Genomic DNA, 16,892 nt, shown 5'->3' with positions numbered 1-16,892 from the left:
GCAAGAGCTTTGCTTGGAGTTGTGAACATCCAGTTTTGTCCTGTTCTAGCCCAGACTTCGGGTGGTGGTGCTGCATTTCTTCGCATGGGAAGAGCAGTGCAGCCTCCTGGTCTTCAGGACAAAGTGTTAAGTGGGTGTCATCAGTCCAGTTGGCTTAGAAAATGGGTCTTCATGCTTGTGCTCTAAAAAATTTCCCTTTGCTCCCAGGTTTGGAAGCTCTGGCCATGGATCAGAAAGGCTATCGGCGGGGGAGTTTCCAGAGCAGCACTAGTGATGAAGATATGCTGGAAATAGCAGGAGCATCTCTGGACTTCTCCATGGCAGATGATGACCCGCCACTCGACAGGGAGATGGGAGGTAATACCCATGCATCTCTCTGCTTTCTGGTTTTGATGATGGCTTTCGGTAGGATTTCATGTTAATATTGTCTGTATGGGTCCTACTGGCCTCCACCTATGCATTTCAGGGCACCAATGTGAATAGTTTGCAGGATTCTGCACTTCATTGCACCCCTCAATAGGCTTCTGCAGAACAGCTGAACACTTGCTCACGTGCCACATTTGGCTCCCAGCATTGCTTTGTAATGGAGGCTGGTGGGAGGCGTGCTCCCTGCAAAGTAGAAAATCTCCTTAAAATAAATGGCAATTGCAAGAAGAGTGTGAGTGACTTTGTTGTGGTGGGGAGGCACTATTTGTCTGTCTTCAGCAACTGAGCTGCTTGATCTCAGGCTGTGTGCATCCAGTAACCTGTCAGAGGGGAAAACTGCTCTCTTAGCCCTCTGTGTGGTACTTTGCTATTAAATGTAGCATATCCTCTCCAACTGCTTTGCTTTTAGGGCTTCTGGATAGTCCTTTCTGGAGTTTTCTGAAATAGCTGCTGCAGGGAAGAGTTGGCTGTGCCATGAGGGAGGTGTCGTGAGTGTAACGGGCAGGGGTGACAGTGTAGAGAGATTCCTACAGGTTTGTGATACAAGCAGAGACACTCCCCTCTTCTTCCCTTCTTCTTATAATTTTAAAGTTTATCTGTTGTGGAGAGAATCTGGAAATGTAATGGCACAAAGGGGTTTGGTGCTGAGCTTGCACGCAGCCTGAGACGCTTGGCTTCCCCTGCCACCACTCGTCTGTCCAGAGGGGGTTCGTGGCTATCTCCTCTGGTCTGAGCCTGAGGTTGTGAAATTAATGGGGGAGAGATGAATGTGCATGGTTTTGCTGCGCTTTGGCACTAGACGAGCAGGATCTGCCTGATTTTTGTCTTCCATGAATTAGTTTAAAGTTAGTTTAAAAAATTAAACTAAGAAGTTAGTTTAAAAGCAAAAATGCTTAATTTTGGACAGCAGACTGCAAATCTCCGTGACTTCCCATAAGCCTTCTTGTCCTCTTCTCTGTAGGGAGAAAATTAAAGAAATCTTTCTGATTTGCTTCTCAGCTATGTGGTCTGCCTCTAGGTAGTGCAGATGAAGACAGACTTCCTCAAAGGTCACCTGTCAGTAGCTGAAATGACCAGCTCTTCTGCTGCTGGAAATCTGATGAGTGTGTGATTGATTGTTTTCTACTTGGCTTGGTCTCTCTCACTGCTTTCAGGCTCAAGCGGAGGAAGGATCATTGTGTTTTTGTAGCAGTTGCATTAACTCTGAGTGATAAGCATTGGTTTGTGGTTAAAAAAACCTCTGTCCATGCACAAAGGGTACACGTGCAAGATTTATGTCCTGAGTGTGTTGTTTCCTGGGTCCTGTCTAACGCAAAGGAGGGTGGCTGGTACGTCGGGGCCAGCTGCGGTGCAGGTATCAGGCAGTGTGCTTGCTCCAACCTGAGCTGGTGGTGGGAGCGGCTTTTAGAACTGGGCACATGTGAGAGTCCACTTCAGAAGTCCTCGCACAGAGCTTGAAATAATGACTTGTGACCAAATTTACTTCTGAAGATCTATTAATTACTAGTATGTGCAGAATTAGGTACATAGAAATAGTCACGTTATGCATGCTGGTAATGGAATTGTGAATTCATGTTGTCTTACCTGCTGGTGGGAACTGCTTTTTCTATAGCCATTGGGTTATCAGCTGTCTGAAGTTAAATGTGTGTTCATGTTTAATATTTAGAGAGAAGGAGCTGAATTCTTGAACTTCTTGTGAGGAAATTATTATTCTGTGGAGCTTAGAAGCAGCAGTTGGTGACTTGAGCTGGGTTTAGTTTTGCTCCTGGCCTGAAACGGCAGTTGTTTTTTTCCCCTCCTTGCTTAAATAGGCTTTTCCCATCTCCTCTCAGGGCCTTTGAAGGCCTGTAGCTACTTCTGTGGAAAAAAATGGGGGGCTGCCCCACTGGCACATGTGGCTTGGAGGGATGGTGGTGGTGGCACTTCGGGGGGCTGCCCTAAACCTAGTGGCAGAGAGGAGCGGTTCCCCCGAAAGAGGCGCTCTCTTTTGGCAGGATGCTTAAGTCTACAGCAGTGTTGGCACAGAAGTAAAAGAGGAAATTTAAAAGGGGAAAGAGTTGCTTGCAGATACTGGTTTCAGTTCACTCTACAAATTTCCCCAACTGACTTCAGGAAATGTTTGATGGCAAATGTTTGGGTGCCAGGCGTGCAACCTGAAGATGTGGCGGCACAGGCTTGACTGGAGCTGAAGAGGTGGTAACTGAGGTTCTCCCATGGTGAAGTCAGCTGCAAACCCCTGCCTGGGACCTTCTGCTTTTGTTCTCCGGTGTGGTTTTAGATGGGGATGAGTTAGTGACACCTTTTGGAACCAGAACCCAACCCTCTCTTACCACCTTCTCCAAGACTGACAAACTTTCCTGCAAGAGTAGTGGCATCTCAGGTTGAAAAAACAGCCACAACTGGAGCTTATAGAGCCTGTCAAGTGACCAGAGGAGTAAGTATTACCTGCTGCTTGGTAGATTTGTAAATCTGGAGTGCATTTGGCAGCTGGTGCTCCTCTGTGCTCTCTAATAAGTGACAGAACTTCCATACAGTGTCAGGTCCCCGATGGGAACCACCAGCCTGGCCTGCTGCCTGGAGCACAGGATGCTTGTGTTTGAAAAGTATCTTCATGTAGGATCTAGACTGACTATGAAACTTTGTTCCTAACTGGTATTTGCAAGAATGTACCTGCTTCCCAAAGGCTGGAGCTTTTTAAGAGCTTGAGCCAAAATGTAGATATTCTGAGTGCTTCAGGCTTGTTTCAGTCAAAATGATTTAAAATGGACTGCAGTGCCTTTTCACGCCTGCTACTATGCTGTTTGCGTTATTGAAAACTCACTATGAGTAGCACATTCTTATCTTTTCTGGTTTGGACTTCAGCATTTCATCAATAAAAGGTAACAGATAAGACTTTCCTTGATTTTTTTTTTTTTTTTTTTTTTCTTCCCCCATGCTGTTAAGTTGTGCTTGGCAAGCAAACTTTTGATTTTTTTTTTTATAAAAGCCACTGATACTTTTCTAGTTTTCCTTGTAGTCCCGATAGTAAAGTAATGGTGTTACACCAGGCAGCAAGTGAATCTTAGCAGTGCTTTCTCAAAATTGTTGTCAAAGCATGGATTTTAATCTTGGCCAAAGGGTTGATGGGGTAGCACAGTCTTTTTAAGGATACAGTTGTACTTCCCAGAAATTGTTTCATCTTACTGGCATCGCCTCCTTTCTGTGCCAGAGTAAAGGTGACCAGAACGACACGTGATGTTCAAGGTGTATTTGTACAGCAGTAAATCTTTTCTGCTTCTTAGTTTAAGGGATTTAAAAAAACTCCAACTATTTCCTTGTTGACTGTTCTCAAGTATTGAGCAATGACTTGCAGAGCATTATCTGCAGACACTTGAATTTTTAAGTCAGACATGCTGACTTAGAGCATGACATTGTTTACAGTCCTCTCGTCCCCCTTCCTGAATGCCTTGCTTTGTTAGCATTGAGTTTCTTCTTCTCTCTTGTAGTCCAGCTGTAGTACTTCAAAGCCAGCCGAAGAGATGCTGGTTACCCAGCACAAGTTACTCTAAGTGCAGGCGCCACTTTTCCAGACCACTTACAAATAAGTTGAACAGTCCAGTACAAGCAGAAATGAATGGGATTCTACTGTTGCCTTCTTTCTGTTTTGAAAATATAGGAATTTGTGACTTTAACATCTTATGTCTTCAGCTAGTTGTTTTTCTGTGAGAAAACTTTACCTGTTACTTCCCAAGAGCTTAATTTGCTTAAGACCTTCTAAAGAAAATTCTGTCCAAAGCTTTATGGATACCCAAATACGTGGTCAGTTAGATTATATCTGAGGTCCTGTTGATATTTATTTTTATTTTTTTATTTTGGAAGAAATGTAAGATTTACAAGGCCCGATTCCTTTAGCAAAATCTGTTGGAACAGCTGCCTTACCAAGTAGTATCTCCTAGATGAGGGGTTGCTTCTGTCAAGTGGTTTGTTATGAGGGTAAGTTGTACTGATTTCTAATTCCTTGATATCTCTTTCCAAAACTATTAAAATACAAATGGTTTCCTCTGAATGGGTTAAAGTAGTCCTGGTTGGCAGCGATGCTGGCTTATTTTGTGCTTTTCTTTAGTGGCCCTTTCTCTGCTCATTGCAGTGGTGAGGCAGACATTGGGCTCGGAAAGCACAAGATGTAATGCCTGGGCATCATGGTAGGCTCTGGATGTGCTTTAAATTGTAGGGAGCAAAGGCAGGACTGTGCTCCCCACTTGTTTCAGACGAAGACTTAAAAATCTTTTGATGGCTGCAAGGTCTCCTTTTTACTGCAGGATTTAAGGACTTTTTTTCTCTTTGAGCTCTAAGGCCAAGAACTGAGAATTGCAGTAGCAACAAATAACACTCAAGAGTGCAGCAGGGTTAATGAAGCTTGGTTTCGTATGGATTTTTGGTTTTATCCATTATCCCTGTCCTTGTTTATGCTCTCCAGACATACTTGCTCTGTGCAGTGGGACGTGGGGGCAGGTGGTGTAACTAGCTGCAATATTGGGGATGGCCAGCTGGCTCCTGCTCTCGGAAGGATTAAATATCTTTCCTTGCTTTGCTAGCCAGGGGATTTCACTAAAATGCTGCACCTCTGGCAGGTCAGGCTAATTGACCCACCCATTAGAAGTGCTAAAGGACCAACCTCTGAGATGGATCCCTGAGCTGGGAGATATCTCCCCTTGCTTTTTTCTTCACCTGCTTTCCTCCTTGACCTCCAGACCGGAACCCACGGTTGCCAGGGCAGCCTCTGGCCAGCATATCGGGTGAGACAGAAGTTGCTAGGGTGTAGTGTTTCAGACTTGCCAGACAATGTTGAAATGACAAGCTATCACTAGCAAATTGGAGCCAGGAGAACTTAATCACCAGCCCCTCTGAGCTCTTATGTGCATTGAATGGCAAGATAAAGAGTGCTTGTGGGGCCCCGGTGGGGTTGGGGAAAGCACTCTGAAGTATTGCCTATGCAGAGAGGACAAAAGAAAAATTCTGTGCCTGCCTGCCTCCTGGAAAGACAGTGAGCAAAGAGCATTGCTACTAGCTATTTAGCAAGCAAAATGTCAGCTAGGTGGGAAAAGAAAGGGTTTTTTCAGTAGATCTGTGACTGATCCACTGGTGTCAGGAAACTCCACTGACTCCGTGTTTTCCTGTGCTGAAGCTTGACTTGGTCCAGACCTTTCAAAACGTGTGGGTGCAGAGCAGGGACTGTCCCAGACTGGTGTGCCAGGAGCATCAGTGGCCTGACGTGGTTAACTGGGGGCTCATGTCTGGGGCGTCCCTCCACAGACAGACTGTGGGTAAGGTTTGCCAGATCTTTGGGGCTGGGTTGTTGGGTGAAGGGGATCTGAAGGTCTGAGTGCACAGCTTTAACCTGCCTAACTTGTAGTGCTTATGAGAGCAAACAGTGTAGCACTGAGTTACTCTCCATCTTAAAGCCCTTGCGCAGTCAGCTTCAGTTGCTTGCGATACCGAGTCTGTGCAGCACAGCAAACGGGCAGATTTTAGTCCCAGGGAATATATTCTGCCAGATAAAACGTTCTGAGTGGCTCCACTTGCAGCTTCAGGGTGCAGCCTCCATTCTGGGCGCACCAGGAGTCACGATCCCTGGATGTAGCCAGCTTCCTCTGTCCTTGCCTGCCTGCAAGCGTGAACCTCTCCCTGTGCCGCTCAAATCCTGCCCCTTCCAGCGAGGTGCAAGGGCTGGCTCATGTGACGGCCGTCGGTGACGACACGCTAGGCACACGCTAGGCGTGCAGGGAGGGCCCAGCGCTGCTGCGAGCTCGTCTTTGGCCAAGTCCAAAAGGAAAAGGATGCAGCAAGTGCCGCTGTAAGACAAAGAGCACCCGCTGTCCCTCGACCCGTGCGGCCATGGGACGGACGGGCTCCCAGAGGTGCTCCCGTGGGAGGAGGAGTGGCTGAGTGAGGGTGAGGAGACTGTTCAGGGAGGAAAAGGGGATGTGAGCCAAGGGGGAACGTGTCTGTCTGCGGGTGCACGTTTGTGGAGGCTGCGGGGCAGCAAACCGCTCCTGCTCCTCCGCTCGGATGGAGGGGTGGTTGGGCAGGGGGAGCAGCCAGGGTGGTCTGTGGGATTTCTGCTGTGTAATGGTTGGTTGTTTATGGCCACTCTCCCTTTTGTCTGCAAAACCTTTTATTTTTCCAGATTTGCTAAAGCAAGGGAAGTGGCATGGAGGCAGACGTCTCCCATGCCGTTGCTGTTGTCTTGCTGTGCTGGCAGGACAATTAATAAAGCCCTGTGGGTTTGCTGTGTTGCAAATGACAGATGCCTGTAACTTTAACAAGCACTGTCCTTTTTTTTTTTTCTTAAGCTAGGCAGACTCTCTAAAGTGGAGCATTAACCCATTTTAGGGAGGTGAACAAAACGCTAACAAACCTGTGTTTAAAATAATGAACTGTACTTCTCTAACAGGGTCACATTTAACTTGCTCTCTCTAGGCATTAAATACTCATTTAGAGATCCGTACGTTAGGAACTGGGGAGACCTGTACGATCACCTTGATTGTGTTTTGGCAAGGCATTACAGAGCTTGTTTTCTTCCTTTATTACTATCTGGTTATCTTAGGATCCTTGATTTGCAGCAAGCTGAGGCAGGCAATATGGTCTTGATAAATATTTATGGCTGTCAGCCATTTTATAGTTGGGTATTACTCCTGGAAAAAATATAAGGACGTTTTCTCATTATCTTCTGCCAAATGGACAGTTTATCTGCTTACACGGCTGTGAAATTGCTGTGTATGGCTGGAGACTTTGGGGTTCTGCTTTTGTCATATAAACCTTGCAGCTTTAGAGATGGCAGGCTGGGCTGAATGGGGTCTGTGTCTGGAGAGCAGGATCAGTCTCCAAATTGAACCTGGCTGGTCCCACGCGTGGAAGTCAAGTCAGACCATCCCTTCTGCGCTTGGCCTTGTCACGAGATCCCCTGTGCAGCTGCCAGTTGTAGAATGGATGGGATCCTGCAGGGTCTATGGGACTGTTGGTGCTGTGTATCGGGTTATTGCTGAGGATGTGGTGACCTGCAGCTGCTCTTTCATGGAGAGGCAGTGCTGTGTGATGACTTTGTGCCCTCGGGGTCTTGTTCATGTTGGTCTGTGGCAGCTCTGAGCTGAGAAAGTGTTCCCAGGACAGCTAAAAGTCGCTGGCCTGGGCAGTTATTCCAGAAGGGTGAGCAAGGAATGACCCGGATCTCATCATCTTGCAGAAAATGCTTCTCAAAGTAGTCTGTTAGCTGGGTTTAACACTGCTTTATTAATAACTTTTTTTAGGACAACTGTATCTTTTTATCTTTGGGAAAGATTGCAATAGGTGTGCCAAAATAAAAGTGAACAGACAGTGAAAGCCTGCTGTCTGCAGCACGGAGACAGGAATTGTTGCACTTTTCTAGAAGAGTTGGTCATTCCTGTAGAAACAAAAGCAAACTCTTCTGGCTGGGCTGCTTGTCTTTGAGAGGTGAGTGTGCAGTTCACCTTCTGTTTCTCAAGGTAGACTCAGTGTTGTCTTCTGCATTGCTGGGCTTGGTAGAAACCTGTCACCCAACTTAGCAAAGCCTCAAAGCCCCCCCTCCCCCCCACCAGAGCCACCTCATTACTTGTATCTGAAACTCCTGTAGAAGCAATGCAGCCGTGGTGGTTCCCTTGACAGGAGGACGGGGCTAAAACGAATGCCTGAATGGATGCTGGCTTTCCATAATGCTGTCACCAACAGTCAGTAAGCACCCCTCCACCCCCAAATTTATATTTCAGCTTTTCCAGAAAAACAGCTGCTATCTAAGTGAAGATGTTAAAAGCCTACTGTAATGTGAGGAGGGACCCTAGAAATGAGAATTGGACCCAGGTGAGCAAGCTGCTGACCATGGTGAGAAGGTCTGGTATGCCACAGAGTGGCTCAGATGGGTGTTGGGATGTTGTGCAGTCTGGGAGGTAGTGGCATGCTTGCAGCCTGGTGCCACCATCGAGTTGATGTACTGGCAAACCATGGATTGCCTCCCTGGTTCAGTTGTTCTGCTACAGTCATGGTCTCCACATGTGTGGCCTTTGTTCTGGATTGTAGGTATGATTTGTTTGAGCTGTGGTTGACTGGGATGATGCCTCATCTTGTCCCCTATATCAAATAACTGCTTCAGAGGGGGTTCCCTTGAGAGGATGTGGGGCAGCACTCATCCAGACGCTTTTCTTCATGTAAGCAGGCTTGCAGGAGGAGTTGCAGGTATCTCAGCACTGTACATGCTGAACTTGATTGTCTACTGTTATTAGGATGATTTATTCAAGGAGGCTTTGGTTTGTCAGATTTGTAGAGCAGTGCTTGGGGTTTCCAGTGGGGATATTTGAACAGGGAGGTCTCTGAAACTGTTGATGCCAGTTTGTGTATTTCTGAGCTGTTGACCTCATAAGTACAAAAATGTTGTCAAAACCAGAGTAATTCCTCGAGGCTCTCAGCAAATTTACCCCATTTTCTTTGCAGGGCAAGTCGGGCAGGTGGGGCTCACAGTCTGTACGCTCACCACTTGGGAAGATCTCTGGAGAACTTGAGTTAACCTTTTTTTTTGTCCCAAATGAAGCAAGGAGCCTTTAAGTGGGTTATTTTGTAGTAGTTGTCAGTTATGCTACATGACTCATCTTGTTTTCCTGTGCCTTTTACTCTGTTATGAGGCAGCAGTGCCAATCTGGGAAATGGGCTTGGGAGACATCATAGGTCTTTTTTCCCCTCTCTTGCTTTTAGATGATGGGGTAGAGAGCAATTGTTTGAATTCCTTACTTCTCACCATCTGAAGACATCTTTGCCCTGGTGGTATCTACAATCTAAATATGCTAAATATTAAACATTATCCTTCTGTATGGGAGTTTTAATACTCCTCTTCCCCACCACCTTTCAATTTTGGCTGGATTCTGGGTTTTGCTTTTTTTTTTTCTTCTGGATGACTGTAAACACTTCAAGTCTTACAGAACCATGATTAGATTTACTCTCTTGCCCAGGTCTGAAAAACCAGCCTCTCCACCCGTGTCTCCATGTGTATGCCCTTGGAAGCTTTTTGTAGCAGTGTATTGCTGGAGAAGGAACATGCATGGTTTATGTTCTACTAGTATGGATTACTAGGAGTATGTGAACTCCTGCTTGCTCTGCAGAGCATAGGGTGTATAAGTGGCTTTGCCCTGCTGTGGACTGCCAAGTGAATGATTTGTGATTATTTAAGGGTGGGGGTTTCCAACTCAGGTGAGAAATGGGCTACTGACGACCTCAGTCTCTTACTGAATCTCCTAGATTTTTTTTTATACTCTGCTTCCCTTTGGTTTGCTGCTGGCTGGCAACCACTTACTGGGATTGCTCAACTTGCATGTTAGCTGGCTGGCAGCACCTTACTCTTGTCCTTTTCCGACCAGCAATATATGTTGTACAAGACTGTTTTAAAAGGCCTTCAGAGCTGGGATGTCAGGGAGTTCATCTGTGCAACTCTGTGCTGCTTTACAGCTTGTTGCACAGCTCCATTCTCTGCCCCCTCCAAATGCAGAGTGTGATGAGTGCATCTTGCTGCTGTGCTGTCTTCCAGATGCAGAAGGCAGAGGCAGGCTGTAGGTCAGGTGCATCCTTCCCTCCTTCACATGCATCGGTCACACCCTTTCCTGCTCCTCCATTTCTTACAGGAAGGTTGTGCACAGCAGGTAGTCTGGTAGGTCATTGCTGGCTTCTTGGAGAGGCATCAAAGTAAAATAGCGGCAACTGAGCCTGCTGAAGGTGCCTGTGTAGCTTGGTGGGTATCAGACAACTCCAGAATGTGCATTTGTAAACAGCCAGGCTCAATGGAGAAAGCTGACTGTTCTGTCTCCAGTTTGTGTGTAACAGAAAAGCTGTTCTTCACCTGGGCTTGGTTGGATCACAGCTGTGTCAGCGTGGGAGGGCGGCTATGCAGAATGGCTCAAGTCCTGCAAAGAAGGGGATTGTCAGCCCTTCCTGGTTCGTGTGCCTTTGTAATGGTGATTTCCCTTTAGTGTGGTTTTAGTTTTTAGAAATGGGAAAAAAAACCAACCCCAGATAGCAGGTAGCAGGTATAGTCTTAGTTTAGGAGGTATAAGGCCACAGAGAGTGCCTATGGGAGTGGGAGTAGCATGGAAGGCTTCTTAAGGGAGTTCCAAAACTAGCATTCAGTGTGTATTGTGGTGTCACTTGTATTTTCTGAGGATGCTTTTCTGTAGTGGATAATAGACTGCAGGGCACCTTTCACCTCCACTGAAATTTAACAGAGTGTTTCTTGAAGTAACTCAGGCAATTTTTGCCCTTTCAGCATTTGGTGGCTTGGGAAGAAAAATATATGGGGTAATTACTGAAGGATTCTGTTGGTGTTGAGTCGGAACAGGGGCCTCGGTGCTTGCACAAGCAATGGAATGAAGTTTGGGCTGAATTGTGTAGGAAAACTTGTTCCATGTCAACTAATCTGTCAAGAAAACTGCTTGATTTCCTTGGATAAGGTTTAAAAGACCTTTGTTTTGTTTTTCCCTTGATGTGTTTCAACATCTCCTTCAAACTGCTTGCAAGGGACTTTAAGAAACCCGTGCTTTAAGAGCTCAGACGCCCTCTCTGCTGGGGTACCGGGGTGCACCCGGGCACCCCGGTGGGGAGGTAGCACCTAGCAGATGGATGGGATAGAAGGAGGCAGGGGCCAAATGTCAGTTTAGCTGTCAACTGGCTGCAAACTGAGATTTTGGGGATGCAGAAACAAAAATAATCCACTGGATCTGACCCGTTTTCTACGCTGGGGTCCATGACTAGAGGGGTTGGACTAGATGATCTTTAAAGGTCCCTTCCAACCCCAGTTGTTCAACAATTCTGTGATTTAATGTATTTATTTTCTTGGCAGAGGATGGTGGAACTGAGGGGAATGACACTTCAGAGGCTTTGCTTTGGAGTGTGGCTCATGTTATTTTCAGATGGACATGGCCAACCTCATCACGCTGTAGATTACTAGTTTTCTGTAGGCCTTCTTGTTACCCTGCCCCACGCCCTTGGTCTGTGCTCCTAACTGTGAAGAGACTCTGTTGTGACCAAAACTTCGGCAACGTACATCCACACTAAGCATCATTTTCCACGGGCTGGAGCAGATTCAACAGAAGGTTGAATAGTTTGGCTGAGTTTTTCACCGAAGGGAGGCTCCGAGCCCCAATTTGGTATCTTCCCAAGCCCCCATTCAGTACCGCTTTCTGCTTTTCAGGCCCTCCTGTTCCCCCGCACCAGCAATGGAGAGGTCAGATGCTTTGCTTCCCTGTCTCCCTGCTCCTGTCCAAAGTCCTCCTGCCCTTCCTGCCTTCATCTTCACCAGATCCACCTGGGATTCCCTTCAGTTCTGTTGGGGGTCTTGAATATTCACCTCCTCCTCTCCGCTCTGCTTTCCTCAAATGGCAAAATATTGTCATGGCAACTCCTGGATTTAGGGAAAAGGTAACATCTAGATGTTAGGGTTGATTAACTGAACAGTCATTTCCAGGAACAACCCCATCTCTATGTAAACTGCTGTACTGGGGAAGTGTGTACCTGTGGGAGGCTTGCTTGGGGTATTTAGCTCAAGGAACAGCTCGTTAGCTCTTTGTTTCCACTGAAATCTGTGGTCTTCCCCCTAAGTTTGTGTTTTGGTAATGTGGTTGTTTGTTGTTTTGTTTTGTTTTCCTAAAAAGGGGGAAAACTAAGAAATGCTCAATTTTCCCCCTTCCTCCCCCACCAGGATTTTCCTCATATAATGGAGGAGGGATGAACGGCACAAGCACAATGATGGATTTCCTGGAGGAACCTCTGCCTGGTGTGGGCACCTATGAAGATTTTAACACTATAGATTGGGTTCGAGAGAAGTCCAGGGACCGGGACAGACACAGAGAGGTAAAATTTCTTACTAGTCCTTGCTGGCGTTGAAGGCAGAATAATTAACTTGCCAGAGCTAATCTTAGTTCTGATTGCCAGACTAGGGGGAGGCACTTACCAGAGACAGCTAGGATGGAGGGATTGCCCATAGGATGAGAACTGAGAGCCTCTCCGCAGGATCTTTAGTTTAAGGAAAAGGAACACGAAATTGAATGTGTAGCAGTTTATCAATTGCTGCTTCTCTTCTGAAGGCTTTTATTTGTTCAAAAAGCTTTTGTGGATTTCTGATACACATCTTTAAATGCCTTAATGGCATGTTTTCTTATGCCATGTTAAACTTGCTTGAGACTGAAGCGTAGCAAAACCTGCAGTCCTACTCATGGAAGGTGCATGCATTGTTTGTAAGAATTACATTGCTATTGTGCATTTTATAATGGAAGAATCCAAGCAGCCATGAGCCCATTTATTGATAAAGAACCATGCTATTTTTCTGCTCGTGCAATTGCACTTGTGAATGATGCTCTTTCTATTGGAATTTTTTTTGTCCTGCCTGTTTGAGAAAACTAAGTGCAGTTCTTTCGCAATTCATTCCCAGGACTTCACTTCTCTCTGCAATTAAAGGAATCTGCTTAGAAAGCAAGGGATGCTTTAAATAAAGCACCAATGTCCCCAGCATGCTCCTGATTCACAAGAAACCATTGTTGGCAGGACTCTTATAGGGTGATGGCTGAACTCAACTTGTCTATTTGCTTGCCAGAATATTCTTTAATTATTTTTTTTTCCTGAGTCTAACAAAACAGCTTGTGTCAATAGCAGTGTACAAACAACGTGGTCCCTGCTCAGTGTGTGAGTACATACACTACAGTATAATGCCCAAACTTGAGCAAGTACAGACCCAATTAAGGGGCTCCATGCCCTCACTACCTCCTGCCCAAAAAACTATTCCTATCTAGGGATTGAGAATACAAACCTAAAAGACTTCTCACATGTATGCTCCCACACACATATGCATGTGTACAAAGATGATGCCCATCAGTGTGGAACAGGGCGATCTATCTCCTATCTGCAGAGATGCTTGTATAAAAAGACCACTTCTGTCTTTATCGAAAGAAGTTGAAATCAGGTCATGGCAGAATTACTGCTGGCCAAAGAGGTGTAGGGCTGGTCCAATGAAAAGAAATATAAAGGAAATAGTTTTGGCACCCAGCTCAACCCCTGCCTTGATTCAGCAGCAGTTCTCCTCATGATCAGTGTGGCATTTGAAAGACAAAAATCCAGAGAAAAAAACAAACGATGCTCATTCAGGCAGAAAGGATTCTTACTTTATTTATTCCTCATTTAGTGAGTACTAGTTGTTTGCATCAATGTGCCTTTTTATCTGGCAATAATAGTGGTGTACTGGAATGTTTCCCTTGGGAGAGGCAGCTGGGGTAATCGGGGCACACAATAGCTGTTCTGTCACCATTTTGTCTGCCTGTCAAGAGCGGTGAGACTGACAGGCTTCAGCCATCCCTGCCAGACACAGGCAGACCTGGCCGGAGCCTCTGAAAAACTCACCCTCCTGGGGCATCTTGGACAGGTCCTAGTCCTGCTTTCCGGTGCCACCAGCACAGCCTGGTTCCCAGCCTGACTGTTCCTCTGTGTTGGTATTAAACCTGTGACCTGCCTTGTGTCTGGCTGAGCAGTGCTTGGCAGAGTCTCCTCTGCTCAAAGCAATGTCTAGTTTGTGCAGATATCGAGGCAGTAGCTGGAGACTATGAAATGCTGGTGACAGCTTCTGTTTGCTCTCACGGTTGGTGGGTATCAATACCCACAAGGCGGTATTGATAAATTGCTGGGAGCAGAGTGTTTGAACGGTTTCTTCAGTGTTCAGGTTTGTTTGTGGCATCAGGATGTTGGCAACCTGCTATTACTAACAAGTAATGGCTTTAAAAGATTAAGGGATGAATTTTTGTCGTCTTTTATGGAGAGGACACCTAGGAGGAAAGCGTGACTTGAATATTTTTATTTTTGCTGGGAAAGATGAAAGCATCCTTGATCCGTTCTTGTACATCTCCTAACCAGAGCTGCATTTACTGTACCAGCTGTAAAAGTAGACACTGCCTGGTAGTTTTTCTCTCCTGCCTCTCAAAGCAGAATATGTCATGATAGCTCTTGTTTTGAATGTTAGGGGCTATCTTCCACTAACAACATCACCATGTAGTTTTTAGAGCATTTACACCAAAGCAGATCAGTGTCTTAACAGATTGTTGTTTCTTTCTGAAAAAAAACTTTTCTAGATCACCAGTAGAAGTAAAGAGTCCACCTGGGCACTAATACACAGTGTGAGCGATGCCTTTTCTGGCTGGTTGTTGATGCTTCTCATTGGGTTGTTGGCAGGTAAGAGCAAGCCTCATTTTAAAACGAAGTCCTGGTTCTGCACTGCAGCATCAGTATCAATTCCTCCCACAACCCTGGCAGGTCGCTGGAACAGGAGATTTTGTCCCTGAAACAAGGGCTGTGCGAGGGGCTGCACTGGTATTGATGGCTCTGCCACTGCTTTGCAATTTACGGAGAATCATTTTTAAATGCTTTGAGGAGATATTTGTGTAAATACTCAGATACAAAACTGAGTCTGAAAACTAGGTTTTTATCTTTCAGTCTGAAAGATAAAAAAAAAAAAATCATCAAAGCAGAGCTGATCAAAATGCTGGGTCAGAGGAGAGTGTCATGCGGTACATCATCTTTGCTGAATGCTCTTTGACACTGGAGAGGTTAATGCCAAGGACTGCTAGCAAGCTTTTTTTTTTCCCCTACTATACTTAGATATAAAAACTGAGAGGTATTTCTTGGGAAGTCAGGCTTCTTCCAGAGGTTGACTGGCTGAAACCTTTTAAATGATTTCAGAAGCAAACTTTGGACCCAGTGCAGCTGAAGTAAATCAGCTGATACAGATCTTCCTGGTAGAAAGGAGCTAAGCATTCATCATGAGGAATGAAATGAAATCTTCTGTTAATATTTACATAGGAAAGCTGCTAGCCAGTTTTTCATTAACTGGAAGATTTGCTAAATGTTTGTTGCTACCTCTGGAGCTTGGGCTAGCACTTGCTCATAGAGGTCAGAGGTCTCTGTTCCTGGCCTCTGTGTTGATGTGGCATTTTAGTTGAGAACAGAGTTGATCACAGCATTTATCTCTGGGGATTGTAGGAGTTTTTCTTAACAGAAAAATAAGAAATTGCTTGAAGATTCCTCTTTTAAAATCTGAATTACTTTCTATACTGGCTTTCTGGTTGGTCTGTTTCACTTGGCACAGTTGTAACTTTCCCCTCTCCTTTTTTTTTTTTTTTTTTAAATTGGGATTGGAAATGTTTTCTCCAAATTCAGAGTTATTCCTGTCACAGTCTGTGTTGTTAGTGTAGTTCCTGGATTCCAGCTCTTGTGCTGGAGACCGGTGACACATTTCGTCTGTGTCCTCCAGAAATGCAATATGTCCCTCTCTGCCTCTCAGACTACTTGCTGTGCTATATTTAATATATGCTCTTTCAGTGTAAATGAGAAGAATTAATTTCTAGTGATGTAGGGTGGGTTTGAACACAGTTTGCGATGGTCTACCTTTGAAATATTATTGGGCATGCTTTGTTTCCTGACCTACTCCTTTCAATATGTATACACTTAAGTAAATCTTCCCATTTAGTGCTCTATAGAATAAAAGTTAATTGTAGGCAAAAATATCATTACTGCTCTATTTGTTGGTAGGTGAGTCTAAAATTAGTAGGACAGACTGTAACCTTCAGATACTTGAGACTGCATAAGGTGATTATTTAACTTTCTTTTTTCTTTTTTTTTCTTTTCCCCCCTTAAACTAGGTTCCTTAGCGGGTCTGATAGACATTTCTGCCCACTGGATGACAGATTTGAAAGAAGGAGTGTGTTTAGCAGGCTTCTGGTTTAACCATGAGCACTGCTGCTGGAAATCCAACACAACCTTTACCGACAGAGACAAGTGTCCCGAGTGGGAGAGCTGGTCCCAGCTGATCCTTGGCCATGGAGAGGTGACGTGTGCCTGCAACTGTTTTTGCTGTCGAATGTCCCGTTTCCCCAGCCTGTATCATCCCTTGCTAGTGATCTGGATGTATATGCCAGAAGTACAAGCTCCAGGTGGTTCAGCGGTTTAACATTCATCGTTAGGGTCTTCCAAGGGTGTAAATAAACTCAAACAAGTTACTTATGTGTTGTCCTCAGAGGGATGGGAGGAAACAAAACATTGACATGTTTACAAGTGCAGTGTTTTATTCTTGTGACTGAGACTTGCTGCTTGGAGGATATTTTGTCCATGAACATTTTAGAGGAATGCAAGATGAGCTCAAGTCTTGTGTTTCTGGCAGCTCTATCCAGTGCTTGACTGGGACAACACTTACCCCAGTACCAAGCTACTTGTGTACCTTGTTTGCTATTTTTGTAACGGTTTTGGAGATATTGGTTTGTATCCCCATAACCCAGCAAATGTTACTTGTCCTTGAAACCTCAGACTTACTGTAGTTCTCTTTGTTTTTGGCTGATAACTGTATGTGAGATTACCTGCTATTTCTGTGTGCTTGCTTCAGTGCGCAGGTTTGATGGGATCTC

General features: G+C 45.3%; 1 protein-coding gene across 14 annotated transcripts in view; it reads left to right on the top strand.

Annotated features, from left to right (window-relative positions):
• LOC141927982 (H(+)/Cl(-) exchange transporter 5) overlaps nt 1-16,892 on the top strand; it is a 43,265-nt gene that overhangs the window by 16,299 nt on the left and 10,074 nt on the right. For 9 of the 14 annotated variants that reach the window (XM_074835500.1, XM_074835499.1, XM_074835501.1 and 6 more), the window contains 4 exons: nt 208-357; nt 12,155-12,306; nt 14,568-14,667; nt 16,134-16,318. In XM_074835500.1, coding sequence (XP_074691601.1) covers nt 225-357; nt 12,155-12,306; nt 14,568-14,667; nt 16,134-16,318 — 570 coding nt within the window. In that variant the 5' untranslated portion in view covers nt 208-224. Of the gene's footprint in view, nt 1-108; nt 131-207; nt 358-6,243; nt 6,358-11,717; nt 11,875-12,154; nt 12,307-14,567; nt 14,668-16,133; nt 16,319-16,892 lie in introns of those variants that run through there. The other 5 variants (XM_074835493.1, XM_074835505.1, XM_074835506.1 and 2 more) reach the window with 5 other exon arrangements.

The sequence above is a fragment of the Strix aluco genome, chromosome 10, assembly GCF_031877795.1.
Source record: "Strix aluco isolate bStrAlu1 chromosome 10, bStrAlu1.hap1, whole genome shotgun sequence".
Classification (NCBI taxonomy): Eukaryota; Metazoa; Chordata; class Aves; order Strigiformes; family Strigidae; genus Strix; species Strix aluco.
Note: the sequence above shows the minus strand (reverse complement) of the source record. Positions and strands in the feature narration are given on the sequence as shown.